At 35.1% G+C, this 21,220-nt stretch overlaps 1 protein-coding gene across 2 annotated transcripts; it reads right to left on the reverse strand.

The window, feature by feature from the left end:
* Positions 1-36: 36 nt before the first annotated feature.
* LOC128164555 (SH2 domain-containing protein 4B-like) lies at positions 37-19,778 on the reverse strand. Of its 2 annotated transcripts, XM_052828470.1 has the most exons (12): positions 19,627-19,778; positions 16,991-17,106; positions 10,791-10,863; positions 9,418-9,574; positions 8,373-8,462; positions 7,287-7,410; positions 5,421-5,462; positions 4,168-4,330; positions 3,495-3,651; positions 2,624-2,781; positions 1,722-1,942; positions 37-1,224 (listed from the first exon to the last, which is right to left on the reverse strand). In XM_052828470.1, the coding sequence occupies exons 2-12, from the start codon at positions 17,087-17,089 to the stop codon at positions 1,105-1,107; spliced, it is 1,404 nt and encodes a 467-aa protein (XP_052684430.1). In that variant the 5' UTR covers positions 17,090-17,106; positions 19,627-19,778; the 3' UTR covers positions 37-1,104. The 2 variants fall into 2 exon arrangements, with proteins under 2 accessions (XP_052684430.1, XP_052684431.1); XM_052828471.1 differs by lacking the exon at positions 5,421-5,462 and having other exon boundaries at positions 38-1,224; positions 19,627-19,777.
* Positions 19,779-21,220: the final 1,442 nt, after the last annotated feature.

Consider the following 21,220-nt stretch of genomic DNA (forward strand, 5'->3'; position numbering starts at 1 on the left):
AGGAAATTTAGGAAAATTACAGAAACTGTACGTATAAGCATGTTAAACATTTACGGTAGGTTTGTGCATAGAATGGAAGATCATTCCAATTTTGATTATCAAAACAATAATCTGGTTTGTACAATATCACGGAAGTTTGTGATTTTGGTACATTAATCACAAACTCATATCACAAGATACGACAGTTAACTGGATTGTATAATATAAAACAGTAGGTCTCGCTGCTCAACAAATAACGAAGGATTACACAAAATCTACCCTAGACCGCTATTGATACTGTAAATTCCTTATTATACGCGGGTACTTAAATCCGTGATCCAGCTGTTTTGTATCAAATCACGAACGCGGAACATTTATCCATATTTTCTTTAGTTCCCAACCCTCAGAAAATAATGGCAAGGTTTTAAAATCTGCGAGGGGTGCTTCTTGATATAAATTCCTTACGTTTAATTAGGAATTTATAGTATTGAACAAGTTACAGGAACCACTGGGTGGGCTCGTGAGCAAGAATTTGACACAGATCTTTACTATTCACTCAACAATTGATCAAATCAATGATTTCCTGCTTTGACAAGCAACATTCATCTTTTAAGTTATCAGAAAGCATTTTCTAAAATTAACATATGTCACATGTAATCAAAATGATACTATGTCATCTAAGAACAATAAATATATTTGAACACAGCTCTGTTGTTCATTTACAACCATGAACTCCACATGCATACAAATAAAAAAATTAAGGGAAATATCAAATGGAATAAAAAAAATTGGGGGGGGGGTCAAAATTGAAAAGTATGAAAATGTGAGCAAGTATCGCAAACAAATCTAATCAAGGGAATAAAAATGGATAAATATGTAGGTGGAAACTTGAAAAAGAAGTTAATATCTTTCAGGATTACAACTGGAGCAAAGCCCTGCTCTGCATGGATTGAGTGACCGTCCATTACTGCAGATACCAAGGCATCAGACAAGGTGACAAGTCCTGCTGATTTTCCTTACAGCACATCACTGTCGAACCTATCCTAGTCCCTCTCTATCAGCCTGCGATGTAAGGTCTTTCCTGATTGGTCAGTAGATTCGGTGGCCTAGTTTCTGTAGTTTTTTTTATAAAGCTGTGCTCTCCGTTATGCGGGGCCTCATCAGTTCATGGTAGTCCGGGGGGTCCTTCAGTTGGCCGACCGCAGAACGCAGTAACTCACCCCCTGTCACTGTGATTGGATTACTCTGAAAATTTCCAAATTTCTCTACATTATTTCCTTTTCTAAACAACAAACTTTTTAAACAGAAAATGCTGCCATCTTTTGAAAAAGCCAAACAGAGATTTTTAAAAGAATTCAGAAAACTTTACATCAGAAACTTTATAAATTTTTCTTTTCTTAATAACAAAAGGACTACTGTAATAATTTAAAGTTGACTTTTTTGGTTTTTCTGCAATTAAATGTATTTAAACATCAGTCATTTTAACAATTCTGACATTGACTTCATCAAACTTTGCTGATTACTGTCGAATTCATGCATTATAAACTTAATTCATATTTATGAAAAACAAATTGAGTTCAAATTTCATATTTGTTCATGATGTAGAAGGTTACCATCAAACTCCAAGGAAATTCAACCATCACAAGTATTGATGATTCCACAGTATCTTGACATAGACTAGTAATTTTAAACAGCAAAATTAGCTTTTAAATTACATGTAGCAATGTTGTATCAAATTTTACCTTATGAAAATTGATAAGGTCGGCTAGACTTCTATGTACAAGCTGATTAGCTCCAAAAAACTGGTAGCCTTGTTCCGAGGTATCGACCAGGAAGTGTTTGCAGCGGTCCTCAGCGCGATAGGAAATCGTGTAGCCCCACACTCGCTCACTCACCCGCATCAGGTAACTACCTAACGTCATTTTGAGTAAATAATTCTCCGCCTCTAGCCGAGAGATAACACCTGAAATCACAAAAAAGCATCAGCATCAATAAATGACTGTATGAAAGCTGTAGAATTTTAACTAATCTTTTGTGGTAACTAGCATGACAGATGAATTATTTTGGTTTGAGTTTTAACATTTTGATTACGAAGATTCCTTATATCTTACAACTTTATGTATACTTAAATTGTAATGTACAATATAATTGGCTGATTGAAAAGTTTGTGTAATATGATTTGCCTATATTATGGCTTGTGACCACAATATTTTAGTCTGCTTGACATAATGGTAAAATTCTGGCCCATTAATTATCATTTGTTAGGGCAACCTATCCTTATGTATAGAAAATTCCTTTAAATGGAATGAACTAATCAAGCACCATGTTTATTGAGTTTTAGTTGTAACACCTTATTTGATAGGCTCAACAATTATATCATTAAATTCATGCTCTGAGGATAAACAAATCCATTAGCTACCCATTATATACAAGGACTGAAAAGGTCTTCACCAAATTCATGTAACATTAATTTAATGTAATGTCAAGCAAATGAATATGTTGTGCATTGGCATCATATTGTTTAGAACATGTTGACAAGTTGTGTATACAATACAGATGACCTTATCTACACTTGTATGAAATGAGTGGCTAAAATATTAGTTCTGTTCCTTTAAGGAATCAAACCACAGCATGGTACACTCACCGTGGAACCACTGGGCCACTTTTCCGGTGCTAGGGTCAGTCCCCACCCCCTTGGGTCTCTCTTCCTCCAGGAACCAGTCGACCACTGCCTGTTTGTTGGGGGGTCGGGGTGGCCTCTTCTTGATCACTTTGGCTGCACTCTTTCTTAACTCGTCACTTCTGTAATGTAATAGAAGACATAAAAAGTTAAAGTAAAATAATTGTCATTTCTTATTAAACATGAAGTTAAAAATATGTGAAACTCTTTTTTTGTTCTTTTTGTTGTACACTATAGAATTAGTAAAGTTAAAACAATCTGGTAAACATTACATTGGTTACAAAATCCCACATTGCAATTTGCCTTGTGTCAGATCCATGTGCCTTGCATACATTTTTAAAATTTCATATATTTGAATGTTCTTTATGAGCAAACATAATTTTTAATCTTCCATTCTTCCAGTATTAGAAGAGCAAACATCCTCCTTTTTAATCTTCCATTCTTCCAGTATAAGAAGACTATAAGAAATAACTTGCATGCTTTTTTGATGATGCATTGAGTTGTGACCAACTTTGGTAGACTAGGTGGTTTCTAATCATATTGGAGGATATTTGTTGTGACCTACTTTAGGGGGACCGGTGGTTTCTGATTATATTGAAGGGTATTTGTTGTGACCTACTTTGGGGGTACTGGTGGTTTCTGATTATATTGAAGGGTATTTGTTGTGACCTACTTTGGGGGGACCGGTGGTTTCTGATTATATTGAAGGGTATTTGTTGTGACCTACTTTGGGTGTACTGGTGGTTTCTGATTTTATTGGAAGATATTTGTTGTGACCTACTTTGGGGGTACCGGTGGTTTCTGATTTTATTGGAAGATATTTGTTGTGACCTACTTTGGGGGTACCGGTGGCTTCTGATTGGTCCCGTTCCCTGAGAAGGCTGACACAGCGTTCAGGACGTTCATGCCTTGTCGCAGCGAGTTCTTGTACTCTATCCTGGCCCTCCTCGCCAACTCCTTCACCTCCTCCTCCGCCTTCTTCGCTTTCTTCTCTACATTGAAATTTACAATTAATTAATACATACAATTACATACAATGTTGGGCAGAGTGAGGCTGATGGGGTGTAACTAATGTAGACAGAATGATTATACATTATATGTAAGCACGGATAATGTCAATCAGAGAATATTGGGGTATGTCACAGCAGGTAGAAAAGATAGGGAGTGGCTAATACCAGTACTGGGGCTTGTAATGTCAACAAAATACTGGGGTATGACTAATGTCAGTAGAATACTTAGGTGTGTAATGTCAATACAAGGAATACTATGTACAAGGAAGTACCGGTATTTGCCCCATTTCAATTTTGCCCCTTTTGCCCTCGCTGTCAGCGGATGAATTTAATACTGGGTGAATTGCGGGTGTTCAAATTATCTCTGTTTAAACACAACTTTGTCTGGGCGAACTCAAGATGGGGCAAATCATTTGCAAGTGAAGAAAGGTGAAAATAACACAGGGCAAAAATAACCCTGTATACAGAACTTGGGTTTGACAAATGTCAGAAGAGCACCTTGCTCCTGCCAGCTTAATTCCACTTCCTGTAGGTTCTGCTCCGCTATCTTCTCCATCTCCTCTCTTTTACACATATACTCGGTGAAGATTTCGGAACTGCGACGATTCTTGTCCTTGACGAGTCTCTCCAAAGACCGTCTCTGATCCTCGGCAAACCTGTGCTGAAAACGATTGATAAAAGATATTTCTGAATATAGTATATACAAATAATACCATCAGATAATAGGTAGCAATTTTTATGTGCAGATGTGCTTATGGCCAGCAGTGTATCAACAGCCTAAACCTGTAGTATTAATGATTTATTGATTTGTGCAAGAAAAAGCTGTACTCATTCAGAATGGTTTTTTTTTAATTACATTTAAGATATCCTTATTTAATTAACACATGTAAACACCATGCTATCATTCAAAAGTCACACTTAAAACCATAAGGACCTCTTGTTAAAATCATTGCCCATCAAAATCAAACCATTGTTTTGAAAATTTAAAGAAATACAAGAAATAGATCAAATTTGTTTATGCTTAAGTGAATGCTTTAATTGAATCAAACTTCAGTAAGTAAAACTTGGTGTTTACTTCATAAATTATAAATACACCTAGGTATCAATAATAAATGACTTGACATTTACAACACATAATATTTGTAAAGCAGGCAATGCATGTCTACAGCCAAACACACCATGTTATATCACCAGCTTCTTACAAAGCAATCACAAATAACACACAAAACTGAAATCATTATTGAGGAGGTGACCACCAAAAGTGAAGACATTTAATGAACTACAACCAGCTGTAAATGATGGATCCAATGCCTTCTAAGATGATCTGGTGCGCAGCAAAAGCCTTTGTGTTAGCTACATGTAGGGGGAACTAGATCATTCAATGGGTAGAACTAGTTTATTCAATGAACCGAACATATGCTAACACTACACGGGCACCATTAGTTCACTGCATCTACCACTTGTAAATTCTTTCACACACACAAACACACTTGCACACAAAAAATACACAAGTTCACCAAATGATGCATGCATTACGTTAAAAGACAGTCTTAGTCATCTAAGTCTAGGAATAAGAAATTAATAATATAACCAAGTCTTGTTAAACTGAGGACCGTTAGATTCGTGTATACATTGTGTAATAGGTTATGGGAGACAACTCTTTTGGACACATTTAGATGACTAAATCTGGACAGGACAAAGCCAGTAGTATCTTCTAGAATCTCAGTACACATGCACCAAAATGACAGTACCTCCACAGCATCTAAATCTTGACAACTCCGGCACGCTTTCTGCTGCATTACAATAGATAAAGTGTCAATATATCAGTGGAACAGAAGGCGGAGAAGCAGTAAGATGTGGAGATAACATACAAAAATAGTTCTTTATTTGTCAGTGAGTAACATCTTATAGCTTCTGACCAGTGTTATTTAAATAAAAGCTAGTTATTTGAATTTATTACAGTGCAACATTTCTCCTTTTCCCGAATAACAAACAAATCAACTATCTTATCATAAATAAAAAAATTTAATAAGATATTACCGAAACGTAAAGTATATTGCTACAGCATAGATAAACAAAATATCTTGTTATACCCTTAAAATATCCTTCAATATAGTTCTTATCAACAAAAAGTCTGCCAGTGCAACATCCAAATTGTTAGATCGCTACATCACAGCTACAAGTAATTTAAAATATTTGTCAGATCTGGGCTGTGCAACATGAATGGCTGGATGCTACTAGATGATACTATCTGTAGCGAAGGGTATAACAAAATAGTTATTGGCTGGAAGTTGGGTAACATATGATTAGTTGGACCTTCAGTCAGAAATGTTATCCTCAGCCTTTGTCCTTGAGCTACATTTCTGACTTCAGTGCAACAAATCATATATTGCCCTTATACCCAGTCAATAATTGAAACTTTTAACTATAATATTATTTACATTAAAACAATGTCAGACAGCCTGCTACTACAGCATAGAAGACTGACAATGTCAGACAGCATACTGCCACAGCATTGTTAGCTGGTAATGTCAGGCAGCACACTGCCACAGCATAGAAGACTGACAGTATCAGATAGCATACTGCCACAGCATAGATGGCTAATAATGTCAGGCAGCACACTGCCACAGCATAGAAGACTTACAATATCAGACAGTATACTGCCACAGCATAGAAGACTGACAGTATCAGAGAGCATACTGCCACAGCATAGAAAACTGACAGTATCAGAAAACCTACTGCCATAGCAAAGACAACTGACAGTTTTGGACAGCATACTGCAACAGCATAGAAGCCTTACAGTATCAGACAGCATACTGCCACACCATAGAAAACTGACAGTGTCAGACAGCATACTGCTACAGCATAGATGGCTGATAATGTCATGTAGCACATTGCTACAGCAAAGTAGAGTGACAATATTAGACGAACATACTGCTTCAACAAAGATAAAATCAGACAAAAGGCTTCTTTGTATGCTTTACAAAATATATAGCTCGGTGATATGTGTACTACCCTATATTTACCCTGAGTTCAGTGATAAAGTGTATCCTTTATTTACCCAAGCTGAATTATACAGTGAATCCTATATCTACCCCAAGCTTAGTGATACAGTGTGACCTATATTTACCCTGAGCTCAGAGAAACAGTGTGTCCTGTATTTACCCTAAGCCCAGTGATACAGTGTGTCCTATATTTAACATTAGCCCAGTGATACAGTGTGTCCTATATTTACCCTGAGCCCTGTGATACAGTGTGTCCTGTATTTACCCTGAGCCCAGAGATACAGTGTAACCTATATTTACCCTGAGCCCTGTGATACAGTGTGTCCTGTATTTACCCTGAGCCCAGAGATACAGTGTAACCTATATTTACCCTGAGCCCTGTGATACAGTGTGTCCTGTATTTACCCTGAGCCCAGAGATACAGTGTGTCCTGTATTTACCCTGAGCCCAGAGATACAGTGTAACCTATATTTACCCTGAGCCCTGTGATACAGTGTGTCCTGTATTTGCTCTGAGCTGAGTGACAGTGTGTGACCTATATTTACCCTCAGCCCAGTGATACAATGTATTTACCCTGATCTCAGTGATGTATATCTAGTGTTTTATATTTACCCTTAGCTGCTCCACACGGATTTTCTCCTCTTCCTCAGCCTTCTGTTTTTCTTCCTCAAGCTTCCGCGCCATCTCCCTGGCTTGCTTTAGCGATGCATACAGTTCAGCCTCCTCCCTTTGTTTCCTACAAACAGATTGTATACACATTTACAACAGTTAACAGAATAAGTTGACACCGACACGGTACATTAACTCTTGCACTACATAACATGTCACCTTTGATTGACATAAGGTTTATTTGAGTTAGACATAAAGTGGATGGCATAAAGTGTATACATTTAGTAAGTCTTTGATCATGTTGATTTACAAAGGTTTATACAAGATCTTTTTCTGATAGAAAATTGATTTTTCAAGCTATTTAATATAAGATGTATAATTTTGTGTTTTTTATTTGACATACGATATAAAATTTTTAATATAAGGTGTATATCTGGTATACACTTTTTATTTCATTGAGATCAGGTGCATATTTGATTGACATAAAAAAAAATTAGTTGATTGACATGAGATATGTAATTGTTCAAAATGAGATGTATACTTAAAATGAGATGTATTTTTGATTGACATGAGATGTATAATTGATTGACATGAGATGTATATTTGATTGACGTGAGATGTATATTTGATTGACAAGAGATGTATATTTGATTGACATGATATGTATATTTGATTGACATCAGATGTATATTTGATTGACATGAGATGTATATATGATTGTCATGAGATGTACATATGATTGAAATCATATGTATATTTGATTGTATATTTGATTAACATGATATGTATATTTGATTGACATGAGATGTATATTTGATTGACATGAGATGTATATTTGATTGACATGAGATGTATATTTGATTGACATGAGATGTATATTTGATTGACATCAGAAGTATATTTGATTGACATCAGATGTATATTTGATTGATATAACATGAATATTTGATAGACATGAGATGTATATTTGATTGACATCAGATGTATATTTGATTGACATCAGATGTATATTTAATTGATATAACATGAATATTTGATAGACATGAGATGTATATTTGATTGACATCAGATGTATATTTGATAGACAACCTGAGCTCCTCCTCTTTCTGATGCTGCTCCCCCTCCATGCGTTCTTTCTCCTCCTCTAACTTCCTGGCCAGCTCTGCTTCTTCTTGCCTCCTGTGTAAGGCCAAAACACAACATTTAGAGAGGTGAAAAAATGAATAATGTGAATTATGATACGGAATTTATATTTCAAATAAGTAAAAAATAACTATTTCTTTATAATTTTTTTTTAAGTATACAATGTGCGAGACCAAAAAATCATTTACAGGTAAAATACTTTTCCTTCAAATATACATGTATTCACTCTTCTGTAACTATATTTATAAATCATTTTCAACCTAAAACTAGATGTTCATCCTTATAAAATAATGCAAGTGAACAACATATTACTGATCTCATAGAGCTTAATCTTCCCTTATCTCATTGAAAATCTCACAATATTAAAGATGTCCAAACAGAAATTCTGATCTTAAGGTATCTCACCTGATCCGCTCAACCAGTCCCTATGTTTCATAAGTGATCTCACTATATCTCACCTGGAATTCTTAAACTGTTCCTTTAACTCGTCTGATATCACTTTACCTGACAGCATTTCCTCTGACTGTCCTATTATTCCATCTGATATAACTAATTCTCAAAACAGCTCCACATTTGATCTGAAATTACTATATTCTATCTAGCTTGTTTTTCTCAACCTGTCAGTTTATCTCATCAGGGATCTCACTTTATCTTGACTGATCTCCCCACTCCAACAATCAAACTCTGTAAGTGCCCCCCTTACATGTACTTACCTGAATACCTCCTCTAGAGATTTGTCATTTTATGTTTTCCCCATCACCAAGACCCTATATCTCATTCATGATACCTTTTGTGTTCCTTTATCACCAAGAGTCAATATGTCATCACTGATCTCACCATATCTCATCTGATCTCCTCAATCTTGCGCTTGGTCTCCTTGAGTACCCTCTCCTGGATCTCTAACTTGATCATTTCTTCTATAGATTTGTCAATTTTGGGTTTTCCCATTACCAAGACTCAATATGTCATTACTGATTTTCCTATATCTCACCTGATCTCCTCGATCTCGCGCTCGGCCTCCTTGAGTGCCCTCTCCTGGATCTCTAACTCGATCATCTCCTCTATAGACCTGTCCTTTTTGTGTTCACCCATCACCCAGACCCACTCCTTGCCATTCTTGCCCAACAGGAAGTCCACGTTCTTTCTACCTACTCAACAAATCAGACGCATTAATAACAAAGCTATGATGAAATAAATGGGAAAAATGATTAGAATAAAACATACATGTATGACATCCAGAATCATAGCCACCTTAAACAAATCCATAAAAAAGACGCACAAATACACAAAGAACTTGGAAGATAGCTACCATCTGTACATGTTCCTTGAACATGAGCTCTGACATATAAATGGACTTTTAAGTGACATGATTATTTAGATCAATTTCGGGTAAAAAGACGGCCTAAAGTTGTCTCCCTTCAAATATCGAACTGTAAGGAAGTTTGTATCTGCAATCGCTCCATAGTCCACACCATAAGTATTTTTTAAAAAACCGCAAACAATTGAATTAATCTTTAAGCGGTGCTGTGTCTAAAAACTAAAAGCCATCATTGATCATATAAATCTGTGAAAGCATTAAAGATTGTGGTAGCTCAATTTTCATTCAGTTTTAATGGTACCCCTTCACCATCAATTTTAATGCAAAAAACCTGTGAAACATAATCTTTCTTCATTAATTATAGCTATACTTGAAAATTTAGAAATGATGACCTTTATGAACCTTTAAAATATTATTAATCCTACAAAACTGGCTATCTTGACTGAAATGAAGTTATTGTTAGCTCCTGACCAAAATTATGATATATTTTGCTTTATCAAATAGCTTCTCTTCCTTTATTACATTTTACTTCATAATTAATTCTTATCAATACAGATATATATTTTCCTGAGTATCATTAGAGAGTTCATTAAGATAGATTGCTATGAGTTCTCCAATCAGCCACTAATTACTTGCACATACACACTTAAAGCATTCATTATCTGTAAGACCATTGATGGTCTAAAATCAGGAAGTACTGACGTTAGTGAAATCAGTTTAATTAAATGAGAGTTACACTGTGACACTCAGACCAAGGTGTTAAAGTCAATACCTTGACCCCGGGGAACCGCCACATTAACCTGTAATTAGGGCAGGAAACCATTAAAACAGACCACCCTCTCTGTTAGGGTGGAAAGAAATACTCAAAGTTTATCATCAACATATCTCACAATTTCTACATTGAAATCTTTAGAATAGTATGACGACAAACTTGGAGCATTGGTTTGTACCGAAACAATAAAACAGTAATAACAGTAATTAACAACAGTATAACGGCCAGCGTAACTGTACAACACATAGCATACAACCGATGTGTTACAGCATACCTTTCTTGGGTTTCCTTGGAATCCGGTCATCTTGATTCTTCTTCTCAAACTCATTGTACCTCCGGACTTGTTCCTGGGTTAAAAGATAGGAAAACATTTGTCAGATTCAATCAACTCACATTAAAAACCATTAATTAATTCTGCGTTTCTGAAGATTTATAAAAAATAAACAGTTAAACTAAATTAATTCAAGCAAAATGGGCATAAAATATTCATTTTGAAATCTATAGTGTTGATATTTTGCAGAAATTGACTTTTCTACATAATTAGGTGCATTTATGAATGCATTTATTCAAATATCTGTATACATTATATTTAGAAATGTACCTGATTTAGCAGAAGCTGCTCTCTGCTAAAACCACTAATTAGTCTAATTTAATGAAATACAGAGCCAAATGTAATACATTTACGGTATATTGATTTCAATTGAACATAAAATGTTTAAGGGACATCACCAACCTGCTGTTTACAGACAAACTATGGCCTTCTGTATGATATACATGTATAACTGTATGTGGTACTGACAATATTAAGGTTTATTATACTTTTATGTTAAATACTGAAATCTGATTGCGTTAGCAACACACTTGGCAATGGGTAACACAACAAATTGTTACATGCACATACATTATGCGCGTACGGTTCCCCATAGAATTCACTTCATTTCTTCATGTATATAAAAGCAGTAAAATTTTCTTTAAAATTTAGACATTCAATATAATAAAATAAATAGTGCCTGTTTGGGAAGATTACAGATGAAATTGACACCCCTCGAAAACCACTGTCAACTGACGCGAAGCAGAGGTTGACAATGGTTTTCTCAGGGTGTCAATTTCAACAGTTACCCTCCCAAACAGACACTATTTATATAATATCAGACACCTCCAATATCTTGATAAACAGTATGGCCTTTTGTATAATATACATGAACTAGAGACGAGCTCGTTGCAAGCAACGATTAGGTATTCCGTCGTAGCTGCGTCATACTTGTGACGTATTACAAAAAATTGATAGCTGACCATAGTACAATATTAGATGTGTAAACATTGAGAAACAAAGTATTATATATCTGTGACCGCGTAGATTTTACGGTGATAGAGAATTCGTCCGGATCTGCATCGGTCGTGTGCAGTACGAACCGGGTGAGGGAATATTGGCGTAAAATGTATAAGGTATAAGGTTGTGGCGCGCTGTGGGCCGTAAGCTAAAACGAAGGGTAGGTTTGCCGTATTCCCGAAGGTCCACCAGTATACAGTTGCAAAGATTTAAACAGGCGATTGATGCAAGATTCCACATTATTGGACGAGACTCAACGATGGCAACATTATAACAATTTAACAGACAGACATGTTACAAACAATTCGGATATGGCCAGTAGTGGCCTCCGGACTCAAGACTCTGGGAGAGTCGGATGAAGCCGGGGCTGGCCGCCGTATTCCAGACTGCGCATTGACAATTGTACATAATTATTTATAAGAATCTTAACAATGAGTATAAATTGACAGGTAATGATATAAGTAAGCTGAGTGAAAGGTTCACAGATATAAAATAATTAAATAAACTCAGTGAGTCTTTGATGTCCAAGAAATGAAAATCTGATAATTGCACAATGTTGTTTTGAGAGATTAACAGTCCTTGAGGCATGACACTCTGTCTCTTTGAAATCACATATAAAGTCTGAAAAGTGTCAATCACTAAATAAAAAAGTAACTTTGTAAGATATAAACCGTGAGAAAAAATTACGAATATTACAAGTAAAGTCAAAAAAAAAATTATAATTGAACAATGCATTTTGCACGATGATACTACATGTTTATAAGCAAATACAGATCTTAACACGTTGTCTCTAGTTTGATTCGCCGCATTTTATTCACAGAGTGGGACTGTGGTTATGCCCGGTACGAAGGTAAAAAGACCATTGGCAAACGTTTTACACGCATTTTTATCGAACGCAAGCGCCAATGAATCTCTTAGTATATATGCGGAGATCCTGGAAATTTTACAAGGGGTTTTGAAGAATAATTTTGTATTTCGAGGATGGGGAAGATGCGCGGATCAGAAATTTTTTTCCGGGGTGGGGGTTGAAAAGGCAGACGGTTATTTGAGTTTGCCAAGGGATGTCCGAGGCATATTTGGTAAGTTTATAATGTACACGTAATTGAAAGAAATTTCGCCGGGGGGGGGGGGTCTGGAACCCTTCCCCTTCTAGATCCGCGCACGGAGAAGACCGATGCCGGTAATTTTACTATAATTTTAACCATTTTTATTTAAATATTCATGTTCATAATCATCAGAAAAGCAATATAACCTTTCAAAGCAGTTAAAACTTAAGATACGAACCATTTAATTTTAGTCTCGGTGAGTATTGCGTCCGCGTACGAAAATAATGGCAATTTTCAAGAAATTCGGATGGACGATCTGTGTCCTAAGTCGTCCATCCGATTCTTTTTCTGACTAAAAGCTACAGACCTGCAGTTAGAGATTGTCAAACTCTTATTGATTATTTCAATTTGTTTGTCTCAAAGAATCATTTTTTAAATCACTTAAGCTTTACCTTTAAAAAAAAAGAAAGAAATCGGGCACAATTTTCAATGTAAGCATTTTACAATTTTATGGTCTATAATTTCAAGAAACAACTCTTCATTGCTTTATCCGAAATATTGCATGAAAAAAAATTTACATCGCAATTTTTAAATTACAAAAGGATATTCAAAATGAACTTGGATTAACCGCTAACAAACAGGCATAAAGAGAGACTGAGAACCAATTTCTTCTCTTTTTTTTACATCATAAGAAATTCAAAAATAAATCAAAATATATTTTTTCTTTGTATGCGTTTATGAAAATGAAGATCAGCAAGGGGTTCTTTGTCGTGCAAGCACTTACTTACATATATAATGTAACATATTGTTACACGGGTCTACAACGATGACAAATATCGAAAAGGCAATATTGTGGGTGAAGGATGAATGTGTAGTTTGTTTTTGAAGTTTATTTTTGATACTTGAAATTATATTTATCTGGATCGGTTATGTTTGGTAGTTTGTTTTGTTTATTAATGAGGGGAATAAACAAATGAGTAATTTCCAAGCACGTAGCATCGTTTTTGAAAGTGGGGGGGGGGGGCAAACTCATCCAACAAATCTTGACAAGCCAAAAAAGAATTTTTATTTAAAGAATTTTCCAAAATTTTCAAAATTTCACTCATAATATCATGATTTTCATACCATTTTTTTAACATGCTACAAAAAAAAGGGGGGCAGCTCCATTATAATTCAATTTTTTATGTAAATTTTAAAAAAAATAGTTGCTGCGAGAAAAAGTGGGGAGAGGACATCTTTATGTCATATAACATGTGAAACTGATTTCATTCCACCCACAAGCTTGAAATAATGAAATAATTTTAATGAAAACAATATAAATAGACGTCATAAATCCCATATCAAACGACATATTACCACTTGATTCTGCGCGTCTTTTTAATGAATTTATAAACAGCGGCAAATTCTAAAATGTATTTTTAAAGGTAATGTTAGCTGCAAGTCTGTAGACCTTGTATGAAAAATTTCGGATGGTAGTCAATTTTTCCAGGATACAGACAGAGCGGTACATATGCAGTTAAGGTAACTAAGAATGATTCCAATAAAATACTTTGTTGAGCAATGCAAGCTTTTAAGAAAGCAATACTTATATTTGTTTAAAATATAACACCCAAATACTTCGTCTTACATTCGCTATTTGTAGAACAAGCAGAACCAGTATCAGTCTGACCGGCCTCACCATATACATTGTTGGAATTTAATTGTCCTAGCATTGCATTGCTCTGCATGTACACTATTTCTTATAAAAATTAAACACTTAAAGTGTTCATCTATATGGCTACACATAACGTACACACGTGATTCAAAATAACCAACACGGAAAACGGTAAAGAATTCAGTCATTGATTCTACATTTTATAGAACTTGTAAAAAAAAACACATTGCGGGTCTGAATGTTTGTTGATATATCAATCTATCAATATACAGTTTGTTAATTATTTTCGATTGCTAAGACTACAGCGTATTTGATGAACATTGAACAACATTTTTTCCATGCCACTTTTTTCCATGGAAGATAGCGAATGTATACAAGTATAAAGCATTTATATAATTTATCTAATTACCTCTTTAGAATTGTGTATGGAATAAATAATTTATAAGTTGTTGCTGAAGGTTGTTTGGTATTTTCGTTTGTAGATGTTTTGCAAGTAAAAAACCTGAAACGCGGGGCAAGTCATAATTAACATCCCTAATAACCGTAACTTAAAACTAGCGGCTTTGGATTCAAATATTATCGTATACGAATATTAAGTTCACTTTTTAAAATCATCTCCACGATGATAATTATATTATATTCATCGCAAATCAGTATTTTTTTTTTTTGCTTTAAAAGAATTGTTCTATCGGGAGCAATCCCGCGTTCGTTTAAATTGCCAGCGTACATTTGTCATGTCAGTAATACACATTGTGCTTTATAAGACGGCCGTGTATACGTATTGTAGAAAAGTTGAGTTTAATTACCATGCATTGGAACCATTTTATTAACACATCTCCCAGTACTGAAACAATTCAAAATGTCTCTGTTACAGTAACACAGTGGGGCGACGCGTTAAACGTGTACGTCCAGCTCTACAAGCACATGCACTATCGTCTAGGCGACGGCCTGAATACAGCTAGCGACTCTCCTATCGATCGGTTACCTGAGTCTCGTAATGCATCTAAATATAGACAGGGGCACAGTTATGAAACAAACAACAAAAATAAGGTCAAAGAGGTTCATCTATATGAAATGAAAATGTACATATGAATAAAAACATTTGGGAATTTTATGTGGAATTATTTTTGCGCACTACATGTATCAGTTAGTGCATTACAAGAAGCCCTTTCATAACCTCATAAACGTGCGCACCCCCACAAAAATGGACCGAACTGACAACAATTGTTTCTGCAAATACTGACTATAAATTACGAAAACATTAAATTGAATACTATAGAAGGATTCAAAATTAATTTCTTTACAACTTTGCTTCAACAATGCATTAGAAATTGTTTTTCCTTTTTAAGTTATTGACAATAAACCTTCGACGCCTCTAACTCCCTAATTATAAGGGCCAGCCCTTTTTTCGGCATACCGAATGAAAGGTCTGAGTAAGACTAAGAACTTTTAAAATACATCTTATAACAAATTTTTATCAGGTAGAAAACTAACACGGAAAATACGCGAATTTTTTGGATTTTTTTTCTTACCTTTGTTTCAACATCTATACCACCCCTTTTATTTGCATTTAAATAATAAATAAAATATATCTCGCACAAATTCAATGTATTAGCTTCCAAACCAGCCCATCTTTGAGACTCTGCCAGTCATCGTTAAAGCTAAACCCCCTGGACAAAAGAAGTCGTTAAATTTTACTAAAAGGGGAATAACTCAAAACCGGATAGGGATTTTCCTCAACTAAAATAGGCAACGACAACATCACGCGGCATGTTATCAGTCCTGAAAATTTCAAAACAATCGGTGAACAAACGAGCGAGATATTAAGGATCAAAGTTGGCGTCTAGAAGAAAAAAAAAAATAATAAGAAATTTGAAAATTTTTCAGAATAATAGTAAGGTTTTCCGCTCCCAGCGGAAAACCTTAATAACTCTACATGTATGTGATTTAGACAATATTAAGGTACATCACCCACCTCCCAAATCCTGACAAACATTATGGCCTTCTGTATGATGTACATGTATGACTAAATGTGGTATATACAATATTAAAGTACATCTCCCCACCTCCCGTATCTCGACAAACATTATGGCCTTCTGTATGATGTACATGTATAACTGTATGTGGTATACACAATATTAAAGTACATCACCAACCTCCTGAATCTCGACAAACAGTTTGGCCTTCTGTATTATAAACATATATAACTCTATGTGTATATCTGTTTGTGGTACAGATTAAGGTACATCACCCACCTCCTAAAACTTGACAAACATAATGGCCTTCTGTATGATGTACATGTATAACTCTATGTGGTATACACAATATTAAGGTACATCATCCACCTTCCAAATCTTGACAAACATTATGGCCTTCTGAATTATATACATATATAACTGCATGTGTATATCTGTTTGTGGTACAGATTAAGGTACATCACCCACCTCCCGTATCTTGACAAACAGTATGGCCTTCTGTTCGTCCGACAGCTCTGACAGGAGGTCAGGGTCGACGGTCATCGTCTGGAGAATCTGCTGTAACATGGTGGACTCTTGCTGACCTGTAACCAACAGACAAACCAAACATAATTAACAGTTTTTCTTAATGATGAAATTTCGTTAATTTGAAAGCATTACAATGAAATATTAACAGTACTTGTTAGAGTAAATAAAACACTGCATATCAAGAACAATATTTGCCAATAAAAAACACTTTCAAACTCATAATTAAATTTTATTCAATACTGTTGAATACATCTGGTTTAAAAACTTGTGACACCATTAACACAATTCTTTTAAATGAAGAATTTTATTACTTTGATATCAATACAAGGAAAATTTCACTACATATTTTACATTTTTACCAACTCTACAAATTTAACACTTTTCCACGTTTACAGACTTTCTCTCATATTACCTCTAGATCAAATGGAATCCAGGGTATACATGTTAAAGGCAATAGATCTATTTTTATGTTTTCTCTAATTTAGAAATGCACAAGGAAATAGTATGTTGATAAATACTTTACTAGACTCAAGAATGTTTGAGTGTTCACAAACAACTTCCTCATAATAATCATTGGCCATACTTCAGTTGTAACGCTTTCTACCTCACGGTCGCTCCGTTAGATTAATGTTCATTGAGACTTTCAGAGTGTGAGAGACAACTTTACAAAGGACCTCAATTCTAAAATCACTGATATGTATTTTATGTTTAATGTCTCTTTCCTAAAACATTTCAAAATACATGTTTATCTACATACTTTAAATTACCTTACACAGATGTCAGCTATTTGGTTACAATAAAGCTATTTCTCTGTATTAATTAATTCTAAGTTTCTAACTCTTTCTTCCTCTTCCTTAGATTATGGACTTAATTGGCCAACATTTAAATAAAACAAATGAACCGCTGATTTAACGGTTTTATATCTTTTACATGATGTTTGTATGTAATTTCAATTCTCTTGGTACAAGACAGATTCAACTGATTCACAGATGAACAGATAATGGTGGTTTAAGATAGAGAGGAGTTTATATATATATAGTGAATTCACTTCCGCTGGGAGTTGGATTGATACGATGACCTGACAATATCTAGGATGACTCCAGTCTGCTGTCATCCCGTTATCTTACCGCTGCCAAAAACAAGCTGATCACATGACTCACGCCAGTCAATCCCTCCCCCTACCGTACACACGGCATCCTGGTACCCCAAACATCTCACTCCTACCCCCCTCCAGTAAGTAATCAACACCAGATACCTGGGAGCAGAGTCAACACACAGTTTTTATCATATCACTACAGAGTTCCAATCACACTGAGAATCTACAAAATGTCTTGTAGAATTCCGCTGAATGGCAGTTTTTAATCTTGAATGCTGAGGATGTTTTGATCTGACTGGTTGATAAGAAATCAAAATACACACATCTATATTTTTCTTTCTTCCAATATAAATAAAAAATCTAGACAAGAGTTTTGAAGAAAGAGAGAAGCGATGTTTTACTAAATCTCTGCACAACAAGGAATACAAAAACACAAACAACTTGTGTATATATCCTTTGTTTTAACAACATTGGGACATTAACTGTTTGCTGAATCACTGCTTCCCAGATGTTCCCTATTCCTTCTCCATAGACCTAATGTGTGTAATAACGTCTGTGTTGTAAGGTGGAGAATGACATTCAATGAACTGGTATCATTGTCTTGTTTATCAGTAAGTAGAATACTCCTTCCTCTGTATATTGTTACATCACAGTACATCATATTATACAACACTGGTATCAGCGACTAACTACCCACCACAAAATCATGAAAGTTAACTTAGGAACAGATGCATTATTTGACTACAACAAGTTTTGTAAAGACAGCCCCCCCCCCGCAAAAAAAAATCATTGCTCAGTGCAAATGTAAATCAATAACACAAATAATTTTGTACAGTGTAGTTTTCTCTTCCATGAAATTCAATACAGTATAGCTGACATAGATATGTCAACAATTGGTAAGTTTTATCAACATGACCTCAATTTTAAATTGTTTAATGGGGACAAGAATATTTGCATGTTTGAATAAATTAAAGCAACTCAAACAATGTAAATGATCAGTGAAACTATTTATTATATAGGTCAATCAGTTACAGCCCTTAAGGTCAAATTCAACAAGTTTGTCCATTAGCTTGTAACAGTGTAATGACAATCTTCAAGTCATCCCATTCTGACAATGACATCAAAATGAAAGTAATTACACTCTCTGATTTCTCTCTTAATGCAGACAAGTGAAAGGTATAGTTTAAAATGTCCAATATCATTCCATTGCTTACCAAAGCATTAGTTGAGAGAGAGAGAGAGAGAGAGAGAGAGAATGAGAGAGAGAGAGAGAGAGAGAGAGAGAGAGATTTTCACAACGAGATAATCGTACTCCAGTCAATCTAATATGCGTGTATTCGCATCACAGACATTAAGTAAATAGCAAAAACAACCAACAACTGAGAATTGCTAACCAACAGGCCGCAACAACCAAATATTTAGTCTCTTCTCTTATAACAGCTGTGTAACAAGGGGCAACACATTTTAATGCTCTACTTACGATTCGACCAACGCAATCAATGCCGTGCTGAAATGATATGGCGGAAACTAATGCATCATTCTTCCATAGTTAATATCTTCTACACTAAATATAAGTCCATAGCATCATGCTGTTTTGTGAAGTACAGCACCTTCGCTTTCTACTTCCACTTTACCAAAACTTCCTGTTGGTGGCGCTGCTAACCCGGAAAAAATATTTCACGATGTTATGGCGGGAAAAATGAATTTTCTCAAGGGAGATAATCATAAGTCATCATAATTCAATTCATAGACATATAACGTTATATGTCTATGTTCAATTTTAGCAATGGAAGATAAAAACATTAAATTATCATTTTATTTTCTTATTGATCACCGTAATACCAATATTCAAATTATCCTACCAGAAAGTATAGACCTATTATATTATTTTTTATGAATCTGATTTTAATTTAATTCCTTTGAGCTGTATTAAATATTATATTTTCTTTTTCAAGAACAAACACATTTTTATGTGACTGAAGGAAATTGAACAAAATAATTTTAAAAGTTCAGACTGCAAACTATACATATTAACCAAAAAAGACAAAGCATTAAAGTTTCTAATGAATTCTCAAATGTTGTAATTTAAGCATCTTAAAACATAGGAGAGAGTAGACGGAATAAAAAAATGAGAAACAGAGGAAATCCAAGATTCTCGGTAAAACATGATATTAACATCTATCCAGTATTTCCTCCCTTACTTTTTTCTTTATTTATAGAAATTTGAGTTACTACATGTAAAGCCACTGACAAATTAAGCCGTATCATCATTAATCTAATTTGTCTGCATATGACTGTACACAATATGTTTAAACCCACAGCCTACAAATGCATCATCAAGCAGTGATTGGCCTATATGAAATGACACATTTAATAAAAGTAATGATTACATTGTTAAATTGGGGTTTATTCTATAACTTTGAAGTGAACTATGCTTTGATTAATCTGTGATTGATTTAAACTTCCTCTACAATGCATGGGTGGAGCACGTGGCTCAGTGGTCAGAGGCGTTAGACCAGTAAACAAAAGGTCACTGATTCAAATCCCTCTGTGGTCTCATGATGTTATGTGTTGTGCATATAGTCAAGGAATACTTGCTCTACATTTTCTAAGTCCACCCAGCTGAAATTGAGTACCAGCTTACGCTAGGAGTTTACTTGCAATGGACTGATGACCCATTCAGGGGATCGAGTCAATGACTCACATCTGCTTAGCACCACGCAAGCTGTGGATAAGCACCGGTCTTATGCGCCTTCATGCCATGGAGAATGATTTGACTTAACAACAGCAGCGTACGGACTCAGGTCAGACTTAGGGGAAAGGAGAAACTATATATGGCAAAGTCTCAAGACAGGGACTTTACAAAGAGGTTGGCTATGACCTGTGACCATCATACTTTGTTCAAAGTCACTGCACATCCTTTACCCCAAAACACTCTGTGGGTGAAGTATGACCCAGATTGGGCAAAGAGAAAAGAAACTATATGCTCTGTACTAGTGATATCGGACATCCAGATGGATGGAATGATGGATAGAAGGAATAATAGACTAATGACTATAAGTCACCTGTATATC

Source organism: Crassostrea angulata, chromosome 10 (genome assembly GCF_025612915.1).
Source record: "Crassostrea angulata isolate pt1a10 chromosome 10, ASM2561291v2, whole genome shotgun sequence".
NCBI classification, from domain to species: Eukaryota; Metazoa; Mollusca; class Bivalvia; order Ostreida; family Ostreidae; genus Magallana; species Magallana angulata.

Excerpts from the sequence above, each read along its gene's own strand:
- LOC128164555 (XM_052828470.1), bottom strand. The coding sequence starts at position 17,089 with ATGTTACAGCAGATTCTCCAGACGATGACCGTCGACCCTGACCTCCTG. Across the intron at positions 8,463-9,417 it reads CGCGAGATCGAGGAGATCAG|GAGGCAAGAAGAAGCAGAGC; the intron begins GTGAGATATAGG and ends GGCCTTACACAG. Across the intron at positions 7,411-8,372 it reads CAGAAAGAGGAGGAGCTCAG|GAAACAAAGGGAGGAGGCTG; the intron begins GTTGTCTATCAA and ends ATCTGTTTGTAG.